The sequence below is a fragment of the Grammomys surdaster genome, unplaced genomic scaffold (assembly GCF_004785775.1).
Source record: "Grammomys surdaster isolate TR1022 unplaced genomic scaffold, NIH_TR_1.0 125878, whole genome shotgun sequence".
NCBI classification, from domain to species: Eukaryota; Metazoa; Chordata; class Mammalia; order Rodentia; family Muridae; genus Grammomys; species Grammomys surdaster.
In genome coordinates, this window is record NW_021620703.1 from 2419613 (window position 1) to 2445521 (window position 25909).

The following is a 25909-nucleotide window of genomic DNA, read 5'->3' on the forward strand; positions in this document are numbered from 1 at the left end:
CTAATAATTTATACTCCTGTTTTGTAGGGGTGAGTGTGTGTGTGTGTGTGTGTGTGTTTGTCTGTGTGTATTTGAGAAAATTCTGCATATTTCATAACTCTATTTAACTGTGAGAGAAATATGATAAACTTAAATTCTCTCAAATATCCTGCATCTATCTAACACCGAGAATCACATTTTGCAAAGCGACACCAAGCACAAAGGTTTCCTTTTGCTTTGTGTAAGTCTTGCCAAGGGGAGGCTAATTAATATGCTAAATGCTTATTCTTATTTTTATACACTAGCCAAGGTGTTTCAACTTTCAGTTATCACGTATATAGACATGTGGCATCTCCTCTCCACTTTCAATCTCAATTTAAATAAATTTTAAAATTCCTCCTGCATCCGTTTTATAACATCCAAGGGGAGAGCACTTTTCTCAGGCTTGTGTACATGTTACTTCTTGATCGTAGTGGTGGGGGGGAGGTATAAGTGGTTTCCATTAGCACAGCTAAATCATAAACACCTAAAACTCCAAAACCATTGATTGATATTTTTTCCTTGTGTTGCAATGAGATGTGTAGTATTACTAAAATTGTATATATTTTTGACTCTCCCACTAGCCCTGACTTTTGGGATTTCATGACAAGTCCCACAAAACCAAAACACAGCTTCCTCCCTGCAGCAGGCAGAGGCGAACACATCTTTGTTAGGAGTGAGAGGGAGAATGCTCTATGTCTTGGAGGCTATCCTGTAAATTATTTCTAGTGGAGGCTGGATTTGAGACCTGCTTCTGACTTGCTAACGGCTATTTATGATTTATTTCAACCTTGGCTTGCTCTAGGGGAGAAAATGAACAGGAAAATAAAGAACAGAAGCCTAGTCCTCAGTGGTATTCTGTCAGGATGCCCCTAGATTCTTAAAATAGGTACAATGTTGAAATTCATCCCCTTAAAAATAAAATTAAAATCATGTATATATTTTAATTAGAGGGCAAGTGCCTTGGGTTTTTGTTTGTTTGTTACAGGCACACACACACACATGCACACACACAGATGGATGGATAGACAGACAGACAGACAGACAGACAGACAGATAGATAGATAGATAGATAGATAGATAGATAGATAAAACAAATTTCAAGGTCTGAATCTTTTGCTGTAGACTGATCTTCCAAGGAGATGTTCTCATGTACAGTGGGGGAGTCCTAAACCCAGTCAAATATTTTTTGGGGAGAAAATAGTGATATGTCATGGTGAAGTGTGGGTGTAATTGATGTTTTATAGAGATCCCTAACACACTAGGGTCACCATAATGTTGACACATGGTCCATAACATCTTCAAAAAAACCATTCACTATCCATCTAGGCTCCAAGAGAAGGTGTGAGTCTATCATATTTAAAGATCTGCATGTTTAAAACAGCCTATATGTGTGTTCGTAAAATAGTTAGATGAGTTCTGTTCTCTTGGGCCAATAAATCATGTACTAAAATCTCCACATATGTACTGATTTGCTATATAATCATCTCCGGTTCCGAGTCAGTCATACGTCGGTCTGTAAAAACACGCCTAAAGACTTGCCTGCTCTGTGTTGGAGCCAGCACAGAATGCAATCCTTAGAACTTTAGAGAGTGCATTCTATCATCCTCCCAAGGGAGGCCAGCAGCTATGTCTCAGCAGGATTTATCCTATCCTGTTTTGTAAAAGGCAGGAGAGAAAAAATTACTACACTGCAAATTGTTTGACAGCTCTGAGGTAAGGCATGGCTACACAGAGACATAGATAGAGCCTCAGCACTGCTGCTGCTTAGACCTTATCCTCACACTGTGCCCCGCCCCATCTCCAGCTAACCATAAGTTGGTCACCTCACAGCCTTTCAACCGGCTCCCTGCTGAATGCTTTGCTCCTCCCCTGCCATGCCCACATCCAGAGCATTCGTGCAGGGACTGTCACAAGGCTCTGCTCTGCTCCAGCAACTTCATCTCAGAGTCAATGGATAAGGCCACTCCAGATAGCATCTTCTTACTTTGCCTCACCTCTTCCCATTCAAGCCTTCAACGGGAGAACCTGCCTCCCTTTTTATTATTTACTGAGCTCCCTACCACAAGCCTTGCAGTGGTTTGACTGAAAACCATCCCCTACAGTGTTGGTTTGGGCATTTCAATACCTGGTCTCTGGTCGGTGCCACTCTTTGGGGAGGCTTAGGCTGTGAGGCCTTGCTGGAGGAAGTGTGTCACTGGGGGTGGGCTTTGAGAGGTTAAGCATTTTGCCAGTCCCAGTTCACTCTGTCTCTCAGCTTCCTGCTGACAGTGTAGAGAGTGAGGTCTCAGACTGTGCCCTAGCCACCATGCCTCCACTCTACCCTCCTGGGCAACTGTCCCTTGGTAATCTCAAGCTTGGTTGTGATATTTTATCACAGACATATAAAGGTAGTTAAAGGAATCTGCTTGGGCTTTTGATTTCCATTTCTCTTTCTTTAAAGTTTTTTTCCATGTGGCTCCATCTTTCCTTTTCTCTGAGTATCACACGAGAAAGGACTTCTTGACCACCATGTATGATGCAGGAACAACCTATCCCAATTTCATGAGTCTCCCTCCTCAGTGATTCACTTTTAACTGGTCTTTACTTGCTTCTCTCAGCCTTCACTAGAATGCATGTATTCATGTGTTGTGTTCATTGTCCAGTTTTCTCCCCTAGAAACTAAGCTACACTGGGACAGAAGGACAGGAGCATCCACCAAGTTCACACTTAGCTGGGTTGAATTTCTTAGGACAAATGAGTATGTGTGTGTCTGTGCATATATGCGTGTGTGTCTTTCCATGGTGTGTGTGTGTGTGTGTGTGTATGTGTGTGTGGTCTCTCTCTGCTTCTTTGACTCCCAGAGTGACGTGTATGCCTGTTAAGGAAGAAAATGAACAACACTCTCATTCTGAGCTGGAGCCCTCTCTCTGACCACTGAATCTGTCTTCTGTAAAATGGCAAATGGAGCTCATTCCTGTAGTTAATATCCATCTCACTCTCATATGTATAGGGTGTATAAATCTATATAGATGTATGTACATATATGCATACGTATGTACATGTATATATGATAATGAAACCTTAGAGAAACTTTGCTCATCTCAGTTGGTGACAGAAACACAGCATGTGTCAGCTTTCATGTTGAACATGTAAAACATGAAAACATGTTTAGCATCTGTCCATCTGCCCCTCTCCCTTGAAAGCTGTGTGCCGGACAGGCTCTGGTAATGGCAGTACATAAAGTAGCCGCTATGTTCCACTCTTGTGTGTTAGCATAGCAAACTGAAGACTTCTGGGTAGAACACCTATCTTCTGCTGAATTAGGTGACTTATCCTTCAGGGATTTGCCTGTGTCTTTTAACCATGCATGATGCTCTCATGTGTATGTGTTTTCGGGGCTGAAGACTGTCACGCAGATGTTTTGCTTCCTTGTTTGAGTTCCATAAGAACACTCTTTACTTCAATCATTCAGAAAGGTACCTTTGGCAACAAAAATCACAGTTGACAGCAAATTGATGACGATGATGGTGTGATTGGTTGAGATTATAAGACTATGGAGAGCTCTTCTGAGCGTTTAGCAATGACATTGTCTTGATATTGGCATCAACAATAGATACTGACCAAAATGAGGGTATAGTCCAGCCCCACTGAACCCTATGGAACTGGAAGGATGTGTCCTTACTACGGGATGTCAATGACATACTGATTAATTAAAAGATTCTTTGCTATTAACTTGCTTAGCTTCTTCCCAGACCCACCCAAAATACTGTCTTATTTTTTATAAAGCTGTAAGACACATACTAAGTGAAAATCTGAAACCATGTAGGAATTCCAACTCCTAAACCCCTATGCATTAACCAAAAACAGTTTTACTAAATTATTTGAATAGGTGATGCGATGCTGTCATTTTTTCTCTGCAACTAGGTGAATGTATTGGGTGCCTTAGTGCATGCCTTTATGTGAACAAGTTTTTAAAATTGCTTTTAAAGGAGAAGAGGAGATAAAAATTCAACACAAGCGACAATGACAACATTCAGATATTAGGTGTCACTGCACATCTTCTGAACCCCAGGTGCAGGGAAATAATGACTTCCACAACCACCAGCAATGACTTTTGCGGAGGGAAGGTTTCAAATAAACGTCTGTTTGCTTTAGGTGAGCTTCACTGAGTTGGCCTTATTTGATTTCAGAGCCTCCTAAGGGCGAAGACTGCAGGATTTCCTGCTTGTAAAATGGAAAGAACACTTTGCTGAACTTGTATGACATCATTGGAAGCATTAAAGGGCAGAAAATCGTGGGTGCTCTGCCTGTTTGCCAGCGTCTCCTCCTCCTCAATCTACTGCATTTCTAAATGTCAAAGCATACCAAATCCAAGATTTATAGACTGCTGAAGTGAAAAAAAAATCAGGATAAGCGCTCTAACTTTTGTGAAATGTTTTAAGTGACCATTAGATGGGCTTTGTGAAGTGTTACAGGCTGCACATGGATCGCTTAATATGCAATATGAAGACAAAACAGTTTAACAATTGTTGAACAGTCTTTCTCTGTTTCTAAAACAGTCAGGAAACTGTTCTTTCCAGGTCACAGCTGAATCATAATACAGAAAAAATAGAGTTGTGAATGAGAATAGAGTTAAATTAATTCTACCAATTAATAACAGGCTACACAAAGAAAATAATAGCTTCCTTTTTAAACTCTAGAGAGCACACTTAAATTAAAAAGGGTAAGTGTAGCTGCTATAAAGTGTGTATGTATATATATATATATATATATATATATGTGTGTGTGTGTGCGTGTGTGTATACTTGATTATATATATATACATATATATATATATACACATACACACACACACACACACACACACACATCTCACAAAGTTGTAAACAAATTTTTTTTCATCCTGATGCTGCACAAATATTTTGCAAATCTCTTAAAATATGAGACAAATAATCAACGCCAAACTACTCAAAAGATCTTATCACGGGCATATAATAGACATGCGATTTTGGAGAGTAAATAAATTTCTTTGTTATGCAAAACCCTCCAACCATAACTTCATGAAGAAACATGAAAGGAAATGGACTTGCCTCGTATTCAAAGTCTTCTGCTCTGTCTGCGTCAGCAGGCAAGCTGGAAACGTACTCGTGGTCTTCATAAAATCCGTGCTCCATCGGATGAAGGGAATGGCAGCTGTGGGGAATACAGCAACAGGTACCAATGGATCACAAGGACTGCTTTCATGATTAAAGTGGAGTTTAGAATTTCACTGTACCCCTTTCTGTTTTCAGTCTGTTAGTTAAGGGGTTCTGCCTTCAACAGAAGCACTTGCTTTTCTTTCTCTTCATGGGTGAAGCCCCTTAATGCTCTGAAGGCTAAGGGGAAGGCTCTGACTTCCAGTTCCATTTTGTAATGAGACCAGTGAGAATTTTCCTGTGGTCCATGATGCTTCCCAGACACTCTCTGGCCTGCTTCCATTCCACCAAGTGTGCCAACACCTCTGTACTGTATTTAGCGTTGCAACCTACCTCACAGGGGTGCACTATGGTGCAAGACCACAGATCCAAACTGGCTGCTCATTGGCACTTTTAGAAGCACATATTTTTCAGGCTATAAAATATCCACATATTGCTGGCTGTTTCCCAAGACTATCCCACCACTCTCTCTCATAATCTAACCTCCCCTTTGATAAAGGGCAGACACATAAATAGTTACAAGCATTCCTGGTGACATCCCTCTGGCATTGTAGACATTTAGTAAGTTCAGTTAGTATAGACTAGTTCTCCTCTCCTAAAAGGTGAGGCCTAGGTAGATGTCCTCTTACAAGGTAAGAGTTAAGTGCTTACCTGCATCTTTTTATTATGGCTATGCCTGCTGGTCTATTAAGTCAAGCAATAGGAGCCAAAATAGCAAAAGCAGTGTGATGTAGCACCCTGGCTGATTGTCTACCATGTAGGTACACGTCCCATTCTATGCAAACAATTAAGGAGAAGGTCTGGGAATTGATGTGTTCTCCTTGCCCTTCAGGTAGTAAGAAGGGAACGTTGCCATAAGAAAAACCTTAGTCATTGTCACAAACATTTCCTGAGTGCCTACTGAATGCCAGGCTCTGTGCCAAGTGCTGGAAACATGCTCATGCACAAAATCCAATTCTTGCCTTATTAAATGAGGAAAGCAACAGAGTGGCAATTCTTATATAAGAAAATAATTAACAGGAAAATATGGACACTGTGGGGTCACAGCGTGCAGAAAGAGATGCTACAGAAAAGATGAGGGTACAGAACTTGAGTAAAGCATCTCTGCCCATGAATTAAGGGATGCTAATCTTAGAAGCCAGACTCTAACCTCCCAGCTAACGACCTTTGCATGTGTCTGTCTCCTCATCTGCAATACCAGGATGATAGTAAAGGCACTGTGCCCCAAGGCTGCTGGGAAGTCTCAATGAAACAGTAATGTAAAACCACTGGGATATTACCCAAAATGTTAGACAGTAGAAGTCAACTTCTGCTCATTCAAGAAAGCATTTTCTGCAAGGCTACTCCACGTTAGGATGTACTTATGAATTTCACTGATATGTTTGTCTACTCATTGCTCATTCCTATTCCAGAATACAAACACTAGGGGCTGCTGGCTTTATATCTGTTCATACTTTCATTTCTCAAACCTACTCCTGTCCCTGCAGCTCATTGTGTAGTGGGGGAATGAACAGATGATACACAAACTCACAGTGTATGCCCTCTTTGAGGCTGAGGTCTTGTGATCGTTTGTATATGCTTGGGTCAGGGAATAACACTATTAGGAGGTGTGTTCTTGTTAGAGTAGGTGTGTCACTGTGGGTGTGGGCTTCTAAGACTCTCATCCTAGCTGCCTGGAAGTTAGTATCCTGCTAGCAGCCTTCAAATGAGATGTAGAACTCTCAGCTTCTCCTGTGTCATACCTTCCTGGACACTCCCATGCTCCTGCCTTGATGATTATAGACTGAACCTCTGAATCTGTAAGGCAGCCCCAATTAAATGTTTTCCCTATAAGAGTTGCTTTGGTCATGGTGTCTGTTCACAGCAGTAAAACCCTAACTAACATAGGGCACAAGAGGGACTTTCAGAATCTTGCTTGTGCATTAGAATTGCCTTGGGGAATGTTTGAGAAATTGTTCTTGCTTGAGTCCACTCTAAAATTTCGTAATTAATTGGCTAGCAGCCCAACTAAGGCTCTTCTAGTGTTCCTTAGGGGTTCCCAGGTGAGTCCATTGTATACCTGTGACCCTTAGAAAGAACCTATGGAGGTGACCCTTTGAAAGAGCCCATGAAGGTAACTAATAGTCTGAGACCAGGCATAATGACATAGGTGTCCTACAAATAGAAGCTGGAGTAGAAAGCTGTGAAAACGAAGGCTAAGGGAACCGTTGCTTTTATGAAGCAAACTACACAATGTGGGAAAATTACTCAACACAGAGAACAAACTGTGTGGGGCCAAAACCAGACAGGTAATGTTATTTAAATAAAATACCCCGCCTTTATATTTTGTAAAATTGAGAGGAAAACTCCTTTAATTGCTTCTTATTTCAGAGTGCCGTGTTTACTCTGTGAAAGCCAGGACCCTTTGTTTGCATCTCACTATAGCTGGTAATTGGTTTCTTTGGAGAATTGTAGTTGAATTAACTCAATTTTCTAGATTCTTTTGTAAAGACTGGAAAAGTAAGGGGGAGGTGGGGGGAGGCTCACATCAGAGAACATGGTGCCAGCAAGTCACCTTCCCTTGGGTCTTAATGAGGCTTTTTGGCAGCTTTGGTGAGAAAAGTTATTTTCCTGACTAGTTATTCTGAGCCTTGTAGGGTAGAGAGAAGAAGGGTAGCTGAATAGAGCCAAGCTTTTTACTGTACCTTGGAAAGTCTGATTCCAGAGTTCAGCTAACTGTATAGCCAGGAGGGTAGCAGCGGGGACAGCTGAGAACTAATTGAAAGCACACACAGTGGGGATATATTTCCAAAGAGAACTGGAAGCATGTCCCTGAAACTGCCAACTTCTGGGATATCTGGCTCTTTCTAATGCCTACTTTCAATAGCAAAGAACAGACAAACAAAAAGGGCTTTAGGAGAAAGCAGAGAGACATACCTGTCTGAAAGCAAAAATGGGCAGGTGTCTGGCACCGGAGGGGTGAGTGGTCGAAGCTTCGCCAGGGCCATGATGTGTTCAAAAGTGATGTCCGTCTGGGTGCTGGCATTCATAAGCTGTACTTCCGGGGCCATGCCGTACGTTGGTCGGCTGAGGGGAGTCCGCCTTAATACCTGTACCACTATGGGCTCCTTGGCGGTTCGAAAAGCTTCCACTGCTTCTTCATGGGTGGCCTTTGAGAGATCCTTGCCATTGACCTATGAAGAGACAAGGGTAGTGCATGTGTCAGAGTAAAGAACAGAAAGGTACCAGGACAGACTGACAAGCTCTCATATAAATTGTTTGTATCAATAGTGAATAAGTCATTACATTTGTTGAATTATCTGCCAACATAAGAAAGCAACAACCTAGTTAAAAAAACATTTTTGCATTATGATGAAGTATCTGGAATTGATTAACAAAACACCATCAGAATTATTAATAAAGTTTTAATCGTTTAACACTGCATTAGAAAATGTTGCCCCAGCCGGGCAGTGGTGGCGCATGCCTTTAATCCCAGCACTTGGGAGGCAGAGGCAGGCGGATTTCTGAGTTCGAGGGCAGCCTGGTCTACAGAGTGAGTTCCAGGACAGCTAGGGCTACAGAAACCCTGTCTCGAAAAACCAAAAGGGAGAAAAAAAAAAAACAGAAAATGTTGCCCCAAATCTTCAGGTAGGTAGAAATATTGCATATGTATACACACAACACTTAAAGAATTATCAATCTGTTGGGATATTTTAGTCCTTAACTAACAATCCAAAGTTTACTGTTTCTGGATATTGTCTAATTTCTTTATATTCATCTTTAAGCATCTTCATATTTCATCTATAACCATCACAATTCAGCATGATAAATCAGCCAGTAGCATCAACATCACCAACAAGTTTGTTAACGTGCAGAGCCACTGGATCTACCTTGGACCTGCTGAGTCAGAACTAGGATTTTGATAAAATTCCAGGTGACCCATCCATGCTTGGAATGAATACTAATCTAAATACACTTGAAAGAGGATTCCATACCCTTCTGGAGCCTCACCCATTCCAGTGTCTAATGGTTTCTTCAGACATAGAACATGGGGTGAACTGTCTTCCCTTTTCCATTGTAATTCCCCAACAGTGACAGAACCATTTGTATTTAAAAATGGGAAAAATCATTCTTTTGTCTAAAGGCCAGCAATGTCCCCCAGTGTTTATAGCACCTTAACTTTTGCCTAACTCTTTTTAAAACTGCTTTCAAATGGTGTCAAACTATTGCCTTCAAATATGTCCTGATAACATAGTTGATGAATGGAGGTTCTTTTAACAACTATTTCTAGAGTACAAAATTATCCAAAATTAATCTTGGCTCTTGTAGATATGAAGAAGCATTTAGTAGCAAAATACTGTCCCAAGTGCTCTGGAAATGGTGTCATCTCTAGACATTTATCTAAGCCACTAGCATGTTGGTGAAACAGTGATAATTACTATGAATTGGCAAACTCTTAACAAGCCCTGAGTGTCCAATAAGGAGAGGATGTCAGATTGGCCGTGGAATAATTGTTGACACTCAAATGAGCACATTCTCTCTCCCCGAGTAGACAAAGAAAGTGTGTGTGCTCAGAACACGTGTAGGGCAAAGGGTAAATGATATGATACCAGACAAAAGTGTCATGGCATCCAGACAAAAGCTTAATGACCTATTTTCTCAATGGACCCTGAAAGAGTTAATGTGCCCTCAAAAATGAGCAATTAAGGTTCCACACCAGCAAAACACATCCTAGTTCAGTTGTTGGATCGCTAGGGAGTCTCTCAGATGGAGGTCTGACTGGTACTTAGCAGTATGCATACATTTACCAACCTGCACATTCACGGTCTGATTCTTGTCTCTGTGGACCAAACTTGAAAAATGACCCTAAAATTTAATTGACACAACTTTGGGGTATTTAACTTGGCCATATAGGATAGGTGGACACAGGACATTTATACACACAGTAATTCATTCCTTGAGCTTGTTCTGGATGACTGTGCACCAGGGCTGGGTCCATCACTAGCTCCCTGAGGAGCGATAGTTAAAGAATCATAAACAGAGGCTAGAATGGAAGAGTGCAGTCCCAGCTCTGTGATGAACATTGCCATCCTCCATATGTCTTGGTGTGGTCAGTATTCGTGAGTTTCAGATTATGGAGATGAGCAAACATCAGTGAGAAGCTTCGAAGGCCTGGATAGAGCTGACAACTGCCTACTCATTTCTACCCTTTATCCTTCAATTTAGTGATGTTTCTCTTGCCATGGGCCACACCATTTCCTTCTGCAAGAACTCTCAGTGTATTCCTACTTATTTACCTTCTCCTGGAACTGAGCTGCTATGTTACCTCTAAGACAGTCTGACATCAAAAACAATCTTTACCTGACAGTAGCAGGGTGAGGACAGGCATTCTTGTCCCTTTGAAGAAGCTTTAAGCAATATCTATGGAAAGGAAATGTGTGGCCAGGATTGGCTCAGAAACACATTAGAGTCTACTGGTGTAGAAAGTGTGTCTGTCAGCAAGCAGAAAACAGATGATATCATTAATCTAGTTTTTCCCTGATGTGGCTGGGTGTCTTGCCTATGTGTCAACCTAATTTTTATGTTCAGTATTCATATTTGTTTTAGTGACCTTCAAAGCAAAAATGATTTTAAAAATTGAGTTTCTAGGAATCACAGAATGTGCAATGTAAGGTTGCAGACTAGGACCTGTACAATTGAAACTTGTGAACGAAAAACACCAAAACCAACAAATTTAAAACATATTAAGTTCTCGCTCTGCTAAGAGACAAGATCTATAAATAGATGAAGAGGTCATAGGCCCTGCAAGGAACATATTATTGTCCTGCTAAACAGTATTGGTTGTCAAACTGCAATCTAAATATTTACATTTGGACCCATAGAACTGGGCTGTCCCCAGTCTTGGTTAGAGAGGCTTCCTTTTACACTGAGCACTACTTAATAAGAGACATATAACTGTTCATAGTGCTGAGAATAAATGCCTGAGTGCTTAGCTATAACTGCTACCCCATCCCAATGCTTGTGAAACACCCCAGAAAAAGGGACATAAACAGTGTACGAGCCAGAAGAGGGGAGGAACAACGCAAAATGCTGTCCTCTTGGATGCAACATGGCCATTGTATCACAACTCAAGTAGCTGTGCTTAATACCAGCATCAGACTTTTGCAAGATTAAGCCAATCAAAATTCTGGCATGGATAGAGCAGAGACTCAGGAGGCCCACCCCTAGCTGAGAAGCTATTGGCCATGAATGGCTGTTGGGGATGGTGAGTCAGTTTTCTTTGGGGATGTGGTCACTGGTAGGCTTCTGTTGCTCCAGAAGGTGACTCCTCACATGTGTGCATATGGGCAGCATATGGTCTTAGTGAGTTAAAACCAAGATAGAAGAAGATATGAGGTTGCAGAAGGGCTACATTATAGAGATCCCAGGGATGCTGGATAGAGGCAAGAGGGAGTGGATTGGTCAAAATCTACTGCATACATGTATAAAACTCTCTAAAAACAAATAAATACTACATTAAAATGTTTCTTCCCATACTCATTTCTTGTGTCGCCTACTTGCTAATATTAATTTTGACAATTCTAGTCTTTATAATAAAGACTACAGAAATGCAAATTTTACTGAAAAGTTTTTTAAGATACAAAATAATAAATAAAGTTTACAAGTTCTCATGGCAACTCATGGCAACATCCAGTGTATACCAATAATGTTAACCTTTATACAGTAAGATCATTCACTGTTGAGTCTGTGACCTGTACACCTATTCCTTCACAATCATGGCATTTATATGCAAATTTGATTCTTTGTTCTAAGGACAGTCAAATATAATCTTTAAAAAGGACAGTCAATGTAATCTCAAGTCTTTTACTTCCCTGTTGGGCAACGCTCTTTTCTGTCAGTTACCATACGGGTGACCTCTATTTTCATAAGGCATTTAATATCTCTCAAAGTAAGGAAGTCTCTGACCTTTAAAAGCTCCGATGCCCCACGTGATCTCCTCGAAAATGTGAGGACTGCTAATACTAAACACCGTTTTATCACTTCACTTGAAGTTCGTCAACATACTGTTAGCCTTCCAAAAGGTCAGCATTTTATAAATTACGGCTTTCACAACAGAAGAAAGAATAGATTAATTAGGACTTTTCTGGCAGTTGTCTTGCTCAGTTATCTGCAGGTATGGCCAGGAGGAAAAATATTGAAAAAAATATTTAACATTAATTCTGTTAAAAAAAAAGTGCAGCAAATCAACAAATAATTAGTTGTAAACAGTTTTTCCAAGTATTTAAACCATCCGGGTATTTGGTGTCTCATGGAGCCTGTCCTTATGGATTTGATTCCTCGTTGTACTGCCGCCTTCTCCTTTTTTTTTCTAGATCCTTCTGTGGTTCAGTCTTAAATATCGTTTTGTGTGGATGATGTACAGTGCTTATTTGTCTTGTAATTTGAGAGTAGAGGCAGAGAAGTCCTCCAGGAAAGGTACCTAGATATGTGTAATGTATCCTCAGTATAAACACGGTAATCGTTTCATTGCTAAAATAGGAAAGTTGACTTTGGGGAAGACAGAAGTGGGAAGAGACTCTTGGAAGCAAAACTAATGGAAGTACGTTATTTAAGAAAAAAATGCTAAGTCACAGGCTAGAACTCAAAGTCCGCATGCAAGGGAGTTTCATAAGGAGTTGCGATTTGAGTCAGGCAGACTGTAGGAAAGAGGACTTCTGTTGAAGGAGTTTTGAGACGGAATGAGTAAGACATCAAGTGCCATAAAGCAAACTGGACAATTGCACCTGTCCCTAAAATAACTGGAAGCTTGGTAAGGATATCATCACAAGCCTACTATGGTTCTACATTTATTTCAATGAAGTAAATACAATTCAGTTACCCACAACTGCAAACATCTGCTTGGTTGACACTGGATAACAGGCTGGCTATTGCATAGGGGGAAGACTGTGACCAGAAACGTCAGGTACCTGACTAAAAGAAGTGGGAAAGCAGACATATTGTGCAAAAATAGGGTACCAGAGAGGCCAAGGCAAGGAAGAGGAGGGAGAGATGTAAAACATAGAAGTTTCAGGACAAACAGTGGCATGGGGCTATTTTCGCACACACTGAAGAGTGGAATGGAGCCATCCTTAGGCAGACTAGAGAGCTGTAGATAGGCTATGCTCATGCAGATTAAATGGTGGCAGACTAGATACTGGCATGGGTTCTGCTAATGCAGACTAACTTGGGGCCTGGAAGCAACTGAGAGTTCTTAACTGAATCAGGCGTATATTCTGATTACCCAGTGAGCACACATGATGGGATGCTAATGCCTAATTGGATGTCATTCTTCCTCAGTCCATCCCACACTGAGAAATAGATCCAAGGTTATATATCTGATTGATGGCTTGTAATTAACATGTAGACGCTTTTAGATGTCTGAAACAAATAAGTCATGTTTTTAACAGTAATTGGTTTTTTTCATTATATTGGTGGCACAATCTTAAGTGGATAAAAAAAAATCACTTTTTGGCAGTCAGTGAAAACGATGTGCGAATCCGTTTGTTGTGGCAGATGGGCTAATTAATCTATTACAACCTGTGAATTTAAGTAAAGGAAGAAGCTTTTCCTATGTAAACCACATTAGGATAGTGTTTGACAAAGTTGCTGTTTAATGGGATCATCTGTCCTTAGGGATACACTGTAAAAATTGGTCACTCATGACACTTCCCAGGCTTTAGTGACCTTCACTTGGATACAAGCTGCCCCTTTCTGATTGTTCCTCTACATCCAACTATATACATAATTCTCCTGAAGACCAGGAAAACAACAGGCCTGCTACTTTGAAGTCCCAAGAAGTTACCCAGGTGAGGGGCCAGTTCTAGCATTGCTACCTAGGACTGATAAGAGTTTCAATTCTTCCATGCCTCTCAAGAAAAATAAAGATTTCTAAGTATCTACCTCTTCCAAGAGAGAGCAAATGTAAGAATAGTTAATAAGCTGGACATGGTAGCAGACTATTTGATGCCAGTACTTGGAAGGCAAAGACAGGTGGATCTCTATAAATTTAAGACCACCCTGGTCTTACATATCAGGACAGCCAAGGCAACTTAGAGAAGCCCTGTATCAAAAAGAATACAAACAAACAAATGAAACAACAACAAACCCAGAATACTTAATAAGGGAAGTATAGTTCCCAAAGATTTTGTACAGCTATGACCCAATTTCAGGTTGAAATATAAAAGGCCAGAGTGTTATAATTTTGTTTGGTCATGATACTTTGCCTGGTTAACCTATGGGATCTTTTACAATCACTCATAGCTGGAGTTCATTAATTTTTTTCCTATGGCTAAAAAGTGAAAGTACTTACTTCTATTGATATTAAATTTTCTACTTGCTAACTAGAGAGATGATACTGGTCAGACAACATGTCATGGACATAGGAAGTGATATTTAAATTCCTATTAAATGTTTGATATGAAATCATTCAAAATAACTCTAAATATATATTCATTAAAACACTTCTGACATAATTCTCAAGTTGGTTTGAAAGAATTTCAGCATCTACTTTCCTCCCCCAAACTTAGATATGTTGATTCCATGAGGACATCTGTTATATAAATTGAGTACAGCATGTGGTAAAAAAAACCTAGTGAAAGTAACTCAGAAGTCAGAATGTATAAACGTATCCAAGATGGCTGGATAGGCTTTCATACAGCTGTACCCGGCACTCTGGAGACTGAGGCAGGATTGTGAGTTTAAAGCCAGCCATGGATATATAGCAAGATGTTTTGTAAAATACATCTTAATAATGAGGAAAACCTCATGAGAGATTGACTGTGGTGGTTTGAATATGGCCCAGGGAGTAGCACTATTAGAAGGTGTGGCCTTGTTGGAGTATGTGTCACTATGGGGTTGGGCAATGACACCTTCCTCCTAGTTATCTGGAAGCCAAACTTCTCCTGTTTGCCTTCAGAACAAGATGTAGAACTCTTAGCTCTCTCTCTGTCACCATGCCTGCCTGATACTGGCATGTTTCCCGCCATGATGATAACGGACTGAACCTCTGAACCTGTAAGCCAGCCCCAATTAAATGTTGTCCTTATAAGAGTTGCCGTGGTCATGGTGTCTCTTCATAGCAGTGGAAACCCTTACTAACATATTGACTGAAATTAAATTTGATTTTTAAAAAATTATCAGTAAGAAAAATGATTTGCGCTGGGTATGCGTGTATTTAATATTCATTTAATGAGTATATCATAGATTGCATTGAATGCCACATCTGTTGTGTCCTGTGTCCTTCTTGAGGAGACAGTCCAGTGGTCCTCCTTTTGTAGGTTGATATAGTAATTATCTGTGTGACAAAATGATCAGGCTTACCTAGAAGTAGACCTGAATAATTATCTGTCTTGTCTGGACAATGAGAGAAAGGTGGCTTCATTTTCTTGTATATGAGCGTGCCACAGATTCCTGAGAACTCTGAAGCTCCCAGGTTTCAGGCACATGGTTGTCACAGACAATGGAGATTCCTGACATTGAAACCTTCAGCTCTGTCCACTGATCTGCAGCATTTCTGTGCAGAAAAAAAAGCAACAGCCTGCTGGGTGCAGACCCGTTACCAACCCAATAATGTTGGCCTCTTGTATATCTGCATGTGTGCTGCTTGCTCTGGACATGTATGCCATCCTTACAAATACTATTGCTTACATTATAACGTGACATTCTGGGATCCTCCCTTGCTGTGTGCCTTGTATAAAACTGTGGCGGTTTGATAGGAATGAACCCCATTGGCTCATATATTTGAATGCTTGGTCATTAGAGAGCAGCACTTCTTGACAGGGATTAGGAGGTGTGGCCTTGGTGGAGTGGGTGTGGTTTTGCTGGAGAAAGTGTGTCACTGGGAGTGGGACTTTGAGGTTTCAGAAACCCAAGCTAGACCCAGGGGCTCTCTCTTCTTCCTCCTGTCATAACACTCTTAGCTTCTTTTCCAGCACCACGTCTGCTTGCATGTCACCATACTTCCCACCATGACAATAATGGACTCAATTACTGAAATGTAAGCCAGCCCCAATTAAATGCTTTTCTTTGTAAGAGTTGCTGTGGCCATGGTGTCTCTTCACAGCAATAGAACACTGACTAAGACGGGTATATTATACATCCATAACCCTACAGTACTGAGTAAGTTAAAATAAATTGTGTATGTAGTCCTACTGAAGACTCCCTGTAATTCAGGAAGACTTATATGAATCAGGATGGAGGAAGGTGGCAGGTTCTAGGTCAGCCTAGGCTACTTAGTAAGACTTAGTCCCCAAACTCTCCAAACAGACAATCCTAGGCACCTATGGTGGTACCTAGGGTCACAATATCACAACAATGGTCCAGCCTTCTGCTCCTTGATCTACATAGTTCACTTTGACAGAATTTCTAGCACAGAAGCAATGCTTGCTCCTTTGTTTAATTTTCAGATGTAAGGAATCCATCATGGATCTTTTTTAGATTGTTTAAGAATTGATTTATAAGCATGGTTATAAAATCTCTAGGAGCCTCACCTTTCAGATTGCGTTTCCCTTGCTGTCTTTTCTTTGGCATATGTTTGAATATTTTATTCTATCCTTTTCCTATTCCATTGTCATAGCTCCATGAAGCCACATTTGGGATTTAACACGTCCTGAGTACTATACATAGCCTCTGTCCCAAGCTTCCCTCTTCCTGGATGTGGCTTGCTCTCCAGTAATAACGAGATATTCTTCTACATGTGTGGCTTTCAGCTTTCCAGCATTTGATACATATTGCTCACAGCCCTGGCTCACCTTCCAGGTCAATAGGTCTGAGCAGATCCCCGTTCCCATCACCTTCTCCAAGTCTATCTGATAATATGGGGCACACTGGATGGAAACGGATTGTACATTTCAAGGTCATTGTAAGTAGATACTGAAAGAACTCACGACCCCAAACCAAACGCATCATATTCCACAAGGCACAAATAATAAGTGGAATATGATTTAATGGTAGGGAAAAAATGAAGAGATGTTGGCAAATTTGAGAGAAAAATAACCTAGGGAAGAGCAATAGGGAGAAGTCTTTATCGGCTTAATTTGACACATATTTATGGGATACAACGTGGTGCATTAGTATACACACTGCACTGTAGGGCAAAATGATTCGAGCTAGTTAACGTATCAGTTGTGGGATGCATTTGGTTTTGGGTAGTGAGTTCTTTCAGTATCTACTTACAATGTCACATTTGTTTGCTACTGGGGTCCACCTTTATGACCTGATGAGGGAGCTAAGGCCAGTGTTAACTGATGTCAAAATTTGGGAATATAAGTGAATGATATTTAGGAATTCTTTGTATGCTTCCTGGAACTTTAAAAAATTTCATACATGTATACAATATGTTTAGATCATGTTCACCCCACACTTTCTCCTCCAACTTCGTGCCTTTTTTGTGAAACAACACTACTGAATTCAATTAATTCTGACCCTATGTGTACAGCTGTGGGGCTATCCTCTAGATCATGAGAAGCCAATGATGCCTAAGACTGCTGCTGCTGGTCGCAGTGGTACATACCTTTAACTCCAGCACTCAAGAGGCCAGCCTGGCCTACAGAGCTAGTGCTAGGACAGCCAGGGCTACACAAAGAAATTCTGTCTTGAAAAGCAAAACAAAACAAGACTCTTGAAGAAAACTTGACTCTCCTTCCCTTAGCATCTATCAACTGTCATAGCTCCTGAGGCCTCACACATCCCTCCTATGGCTGTCCTGGTGCTGACTGGCTTGGTTTGTAATGCTTTTGTGTAGCTAGCCACAGATGCTGAAAGTCCATGAGTATACTACTTTGTAGCAGTCCGTCCCAACCAACGGCTTGTCCAGGTTTTATGTCTCCTACTTTCCACTGTCCCATGTGCCTTGGAAAGTGAGGTACATTATGTAGACGTACCATTTAGGAACAATATCCTGAGTTCTTCTAGTGCTGCTGTATGCACATGGTTGTGGGGCCATTCACTAGAACATGGGCCGTTCAGCTGAGCACAGAACAGGCACCTGTTTGTTACACACTGACCAGTCACCAATCTCTGAATTAACTGCCATCCTGGAACTTTTTGATGAGTAAAAATTATGTCAGTTTGAACTGTTCCAAAAAATATTGCTTTGTCAAGAATTAAAAATGGATGTATGCTGTAATCAATTAGATTTCCCAAATAATTATAAGGAATTGGCTGGTGAGGTGTCCCCTGCCAAGTTTGTTTCTGTTTTCACATATCATTTTTATAAGATTTAAAGTAGTTGGGTGGGGGGTGTTGACACACATGCGAGAGAGAGAGAGAGAGAGAGAGAGAGAGAGAGAGAACATACATCATGTATGTGTAGCTGCCATCTGAGGTCAAAGAAGGGTATGGAATTCCCTGGAGCTAGAGTTTACAAGAGGTTATAAAGCTACCAAATGGATGCTGAGAACCCAGCTCAGGTCCTCTGGAAGAGTAGAAAGTGATCTTAACTGCTTGAGCGGTTTCCAGCCCTATTTTTGTATATCTTTAGAGGAACACATCCTCGCTCCTGCAATTGCTACTTCCCCCCTTGTGTGCATGAGGACATTCACACACATGCGCAAACACAGATTCCTATAGGCAAAAATCCCAAATTGGCATCAATAACTTTATCACTGTCATAATAATTCATTTGGTGAATATCATTGAACATCATATTCTTCTCCAAGCTAAGCTGTTTAAAAAGATAAATGGCTGCCTCCTGGCTAATTGTAGGCGTTCTCTCTCCTACAAAAAGACATTTTGTATCTCAAGTGGCTCTATAAGCAGTGAGTAATAGCTGAAAGCCCACAGAGAGGAGTCCGCCGACAAAATGGTAGGATAACCACTCTGCCTGACCTTTCACTTCCTAAGATAATGTACACTTCATAAAGGTGGTCATTAATAACCTATCTGTTGAGTCTTTGGCATATCTGGTCCAACTATCTCTAACTTAATGAGACATTCTACTGGAGACATAGCATGGTATGGAACAGATTTGAGGATGAAAAGGCAGAAGGCACAAGCAAGAAAAATGGTACTAAAATCAACTCAAAGTTTTCATGAAGAACAAAACGTCATTGGCAATTAAACAGCCCATAAAAAGCTGCGAGAAGTCAAATGTTTTAACAGGGCCATTCATTTTCTTCATTGTGCTAAAGAAAAGGAAATATGTTCATGGCCCTTGGGGAAAAGTCTTGCTCTGATCTTTGTAATCAGAGCACAAATAGTTGTGTAAAAACAAACAAACAAACAAAAACAAACAAACAACCCCCCCAAAACAGCAAAAGCAACCGCCACACCAAAATCCAACATCCTTGTGTTCAAAACTTACAGCAATGGTGACTACCTAGACAAGAACTGCATAGGACTGTGACCATGAACATGCTACCATGATGATGGAGGGGTTCATGAGGCTTTCCCATTCTATGGGAAGCTGCAGGTGGTTAGTCATTGCGGAGGGAAAGTGAGTCATATTCCTTAAAGGCCGCTGGAGGCTATTCTTATTCAAGACCCTTCTCCCCAGGTTCAGGTAGACAACCTACATTGACTCGTTACAGGGGAAAAAAAGACTAGAAAGTTGGAAATAGACTTGCTGTGAAGAAGAGAAGGTTGTGGGGATAGAGGAGAACATAATGGAGGGGGAGAATATAAGCAAAGCACGTTATTTACATAGATATATTCTGTCTAAGATCATGCCTAGTTTCTGGCTTATCTTTGGATCCTTTTTAAGAAATTCATGAGTTTTGATGGATATAGCTCAGAGAGATGAGGAGATGGCTGTGGGGTCACTCCATTCCTATAACAGGGAAGGTAGTCCTGAACAGGAAAGAGATGTATAGACTTCATTAATAAAGAAAAGGAAGCGAAGTGTCAAGGTGTGGAGGTACAAGTCTTCTGAGGACTTGTGTGAGATCCCCTGTGACTGTGTGGATGCTTCGAATACAGGGAAGACAGGAGAGGAGACTTAAAAGGCTCCCATGGTCTTCTATGGGTTACATTGAGGGATTCAATTTCAACAAATTTCCTCTGAAAGCCCCATGGTCTCCACTAAGTTTGGGGAAATAACCCTGAAGGCTGTGATGAGAAGTAGCTGAATGGAAGAAGAGAAATCACTAGGAAGGAAGTAGGGAGACATGGTGTGTGCCTGGGCTAAGGCTGAGCAGCAGAGCAAAGTCCAAGTGGGAGGGGACATTGAAAGGGCTGTGAAATGGTACCTGGTATCTTGTTCTTATGGGTCATACCACATCAGCAGCCTCACCTTTCTGCAACCTTTCTGCGCTTTGTACTCTGACCAACTAAGTCGACATTGGGCAGAATGTGAGCTGCAGAAGTTAAAGATTGAGCCTAAAACCGTTCATGCATTCTGTATAAAAGAGCATCTTTTGTAGGCTTCCAACTTTAGTGGTTGTTTTAGAAAATACCTACTTCTGGAAAATACTTACCTCTAGTAGCCTAAAGCTCTGCTCTTCTGAAGATTATCCACCTATGTAGAAAATTGTCTCACAATAAATCTATCTATCTATCTATCTATCTATCTATCTATCTATCTATCTATCTATCATCTATCTAACCACCTACCTATCTCTCCCTCTCTCCCTCATTCTCTTCACATAACTTTATACTTTCTAAGAACCTATTCCAAAGTAATATATATCATATGGGATATAAACTCTACCATATGGGATATGTAAGAGCTTTAGAAATATACCCCCCACACACACACATATATCACTAGAAAGGTTAGCATGGTCTGCTCACCAGGGGCATCTCCAGCCTAGAGTCTACAAGAGGAAAGGGATTTCACACTAATTTGAAAGGACAAGTCAGAATCTGAACAAATTGCCATGATCCTAGAAGAGGCAGGAAGCTTAAATCATCTTCAACAATCAATTCTAAAATGTGAATATATTCTGCTACTTGGTAGAGCTCAGTCTATGATGTAAAGCCACCATAGAAAAGCCTGATCCAAAGCATTGACAGACACAAGTCAGACCTTCTCAAAGTCCTCCTTCCTACTTCCTCAAACTCATAGGTGTGCAAAAGAAATAGTTTATATTATTGAAAGATGGAGGGGCTGATGAGATGGCTTAGCAGTTTAAAATGCTTGTTTCTCTTCCAGAGGACCCTGGGTTCTATTCATAGTACTCAACTTCCTATAAGTCTAGTTCAGGAAATCTGGCCTCTCCTTCTGGACTTTGTGAGTACTGGACACATGCATGCATACACACACACACACGGAATACATCTTTTAAAAAGATAGAATACTGTGGAAGACAAAAGTGAAATTTATTTAACACAGCAACTTATGCTATTTTGTATAAGATATTAAAGTATCTTCTACCTTGAGATACTCTGTTCAAGGCCCATCTTAGAACATACGTGACATGACATTGTTAGCAGGGACAGCCTCGGAGATGGGATAAAGTGCACAGGAAAATACTACCTGGGTGTTCACTCTTTCTCTGAAGTAGACAGTCAGTGAGGCATGAGAGCAGAAAGACTGTCCATGAGACAGCAGCTGGGCTGTATGCCCACTCAAGGCTCTGGGTCTCTCCATGTTGTACAAGGACAGTTAGGCAGCGAAGGGTACTGGGAGCAGCACTGTGTGAACACAAGGCTTCCTATCCCTGCTACGCTGTGTCCATGTAGTATGTAATAGAAAGAACATCCTTATGGGATTGTTACACGTACTTTTTGTGAAAAGAGTGTCTTAATAGGTCCTATGGATGCCTTAGGAAGCAAACCAAACAGGGCAAAATAATGGATGTGCTGGCCAATAGAGTCGTCATGTTCCTGAATTGCCACACCATGTCTCAGTACTAATACTGTTTACTGTATTTTGCTCTATTTAGAAGAACGTGGAAAAGGGTAAATTGTGTAAACTTCCTTCCTCCAAACAATTAACATCTTTAGGCTTTTGAAATAATTTCCAGCAGATAAAATGATCATGCTGCAAAGGCCCGGTAAAAGCTCGCCATTGTTCCATGTCTGCACAAATTGCTTTGCATCTCTGATGATTTTATGTACATTTAATCACTAAAGATTAATTATGTGGCATACGGAAAGCAGCGAAAACACTGCCGAGAGAACTTCAGTTTAAGTGCACACGCAGCTAACTTGTGGCTTTTTAGAACAATTTTAATTAAAAGTACTAGAAGAATCATCCGGCTGAAAATATTAGGAGCTCTGGGATGGATGGGCTTAGCATAGCTAATTAATTGTATATTTAATCAAAGCAGCCTTTGGCTGTAATTAATAATCTATTTTCCTCTGGTAGTAAATATTGTGGTTCTGTGAAACAGAATTTATGATTTGTGGGTTGCCTCATGCACAGAAGAGCGAGACGGAGCCCAGCATCCCAGGGCAGTGTTCTAGGAAAGACTGGCTCTGTCTGTTTACAGAGCATGCTATCTGTATCTCCTTCACTCGCTTTAAATGTTATCTCACGGTGGAAGCATATAAGGAGCTAGCCCAGAATGGCTCGGACATTTCAAAGGTAAAAGAACAATCCAAAGGAGGTGGCAGATAGAATGCTAAGTGAATTCTCATCCCTTTTGTGGTGAGGGTGGCGGCAGGAATCTCATACTTTAAAGAGGTTTAAGAAGTCCTATCTTGAAAAGGTTACTGGAATGGTTAGACTTGGTTAGACAGTTCCTTTCTCCACTTCTCCTTTAAAGAATAGAGTGAGACTCAGGGATTTCCACTACCTGCAACTTGAAATCACAGGGTGAAAACGGTTCACTTCCTTGAAGCAAAACAGCTTTTGCATGAGGGGTAAACTTACATTATGCTCACACATACATACATGCATTTACACACATACAATGTACATACAGACACATTTGTCTATACACATACATACATACATACATACATACATACATGCACATAGCCATCTCACCCACATACATGCATGCCCACACACACATGCATGTACATACACAAACATATATGTACATGGCCACCTCCATCCACATATATACACGGACACAGACACATACATTCACATACACATGTATGTGCATGGCCATCACACACACGTACATGCAACATGCGTGCATGTACATACACTTCTGATTTTCAAGAATTCATACATAGCACAGTTCATGTTTGCTCTTCAGAGTCATTGATTAAATTTCGTGAGAGAGACTATGTATTGGGAAGTAGTCACATGCTTCAGATGACCTTTGGACCCCTATGTAGTTACGTGTTTTGGATGATTTAAGGCTTCCTTTTCTTCATTGTCCTGAAAGCAGGATTTAAATTCTAAGAATTTTCATAGAAAAGAGGGAGTCTAATAAATTACTTTTAGGTTGTAAGCTTCCCTGTCTTGCACAGGTGTTTCATCATGTGAACCTTAACTACCAAGTTATCTTCAATATTTTTAAGACTGTTATGTACGATACAGTTTGTTGAATAAATAAAGCTTTAGCCTGAAAAAAATTATTGCAGATAATGGAATAGATATTACTTTGTATGCATCTGATATGATTGCTTAATACGCTAATCAATTCACAGCATAAGTTCCATTTTTCTGGGGGTTATGTGGTCTTCATATGAATATGTATGAAAGCAATAGATATGAATCAGGTCATTAAAATTATATCAAGTGAAAATATTTTATTCAGCCTATGCTGGTGGGCGTTATGAAGGTCTAGGAACCAGAGAATAGAACAAAACATACAAAAAAAGTTTTATGGGATTCTCAAAGGCCTCCGCTGATATCACACAATCAAACATTTCTCTTATGAAATACATGTTGATGTGTTTGGTGCTTACATTTCTAGACCACAGCATGAAATTTCCAGAGAGAACAAAAGGTGTTAGTAGAAATTAAAATATAAGGTAGCCTTTTCCTTTTTCAATTGTGGTGTGTGTGTGTGTGTGTGTGTGTGTGTGCATGTGTGTGTGTGAACTTAGAATAGAAAGCTGGTATGTGTGGAAACAGTGTATAGGGACATGTTAAAGAACCTGGCAGTGCCCATACTTTCTCTGAACTATGTCTTGCCACTTTGAGTGCAGAATCCTACTCTGCCTGCTTCTTTTCAAACTCTGAGATGAATTCTCTGATAATTTAGGATCCTGGGGTCTACTGCTGGCATTGAGAAGATGGGTTAGGAGAGATAAGATGCCACCACTGTGCACATGGTAAAAAATATCTTGAAATATGTGTGGAGATTTGCATGGTAGAAGTTCAGAATCCTAGTGATGTGACAATCCTGAAGAAAGGAGAGTCTGCATGGTGCTGAGCTCATGAGATGGTGGTCCTGTAAGGGGGCGGGCTGATAGAAAATACACCTAAAACTTCCTGAATTCCTATTCTGTCTTGTATTCTATCTATCTATCTATCTATCTATCTGTCTGTCTGTCTGTCTGTCTGTCTGTCTGTCTGTCATCTATCTATCCATCTGTCTATCATCTATCCATTCACCTACCATCTATCCATCCATCCATCATCTATCCATCTATCTATTATCTATCTATCATCTATCTATCTATCTATCTATCTATCTATCTATCTATCGTTTGTCTATATAACTATATATATTAGCATTTATAAAATAATGATATAGAAATCATGTATAAAGAATAAATATGTCAGCCCCAGAGCATTATAAACTAATAAACTATGGGAGTTGTTTTTCAGTTTTGTAATCAACACGAATTCCAAAGGATTCTCTTTGATGATTGTCAGTGTTTCTGTGAACTACAACTATGGAAAATGTATACATGTGGAGAAAGCTTGCTAGCTTTATATGCTTTGATCATAAAAATGTAAATCACATTTATATCACACTAAAAAGAGCATCAACACAGTTGTCTGAGGACTTGGGTCTTTAGTTTAGTCCCACAATTTTCTCAAGAGTTAAATTTGGATTCTCAGTCTGGAACCCACAGTCCACAATGTCTCAAATTTATGTGATGTCATTATAGATGAGGGAAATCTGTGCTTCATACTCTCAATCTATCCCACAATTTGTAAATTAATTAGTTTGCCAGCATTTATCTCACTGCTCACAGGAGATTTAAGTATTATCCGCATCTTCAATAAGAGATAAATATTGGTTTAATTGATTTTTTTTTTTACCAAGGTCATACTGTATGGGGTAAAGCTGGGATTAAAAGTCCTGACTGGCTCCCAGCACTCTCCTTACACCACCAGGAAGCATCTCTCCTTTGTCCTCCAAGTAATGCCGGGATTAGTTCATTAATCATTGTGCAACGTATACAAAATAATTGTTAATTTAAATTCAGATACTATATTCTGAGGGGGGAAAACACTTATTGGCAAAATCAATGGTAGTGGGACAGAAACTCTTACTGATTTTCAGGCTTTGATACGTATGCCTGAGTCTGTTAGAAGCCAGAGCACAGAACAATTGGTCCCTGTGAAATGTTCAGTTTAGAAGTATTAAAGGTACTGAGAACTATGGGTAATTGATGATGCCAAGCAAAGTTTCACCAATGTCCTGTAATCATCAAATAACAAAGTAGGAGTCCTATATAGAAACAGAGAATTGGAAATCTCAGGAAGACATTCTGAAAATAAAACGATAACTTTAGTTTAGAGAATGAGGGGTTCATCTCAGTGTGTACTGAACACGTTACCTAGGCTCCAGATATGGGGTTCAGTTATTCATCTGCTCAGAGTTAGCAGCATTTTGTGCTAGATATGCTTTTTTTTATATGGGGAACATGCCATGCCACAGCACTTCCACCCAGTA

The 25909-nt window shown here is 40.4% G+C and overlaps 1 protein-coding gene across 1 annotated transcript in view; it reads right to left on the minus strand.

Moving 5' to 3' along the window:
• Positions 1–25909, minus strand: part of Pdzrn4 (PDZ domain containing ring finger 4) — a 346079-nt gene that overhangs the window by 66516 nt on the left and 253654 nt on the right. Inside the window, 2 exon segments of the mRNA XM_028752173.1 lie at positions 5091–5193; positions 8112–8368. Of these exon segments, the coding sequence (XP_028608006.1) occupies positions 5091–5193; positions 8112–8368 (360 nt within the window).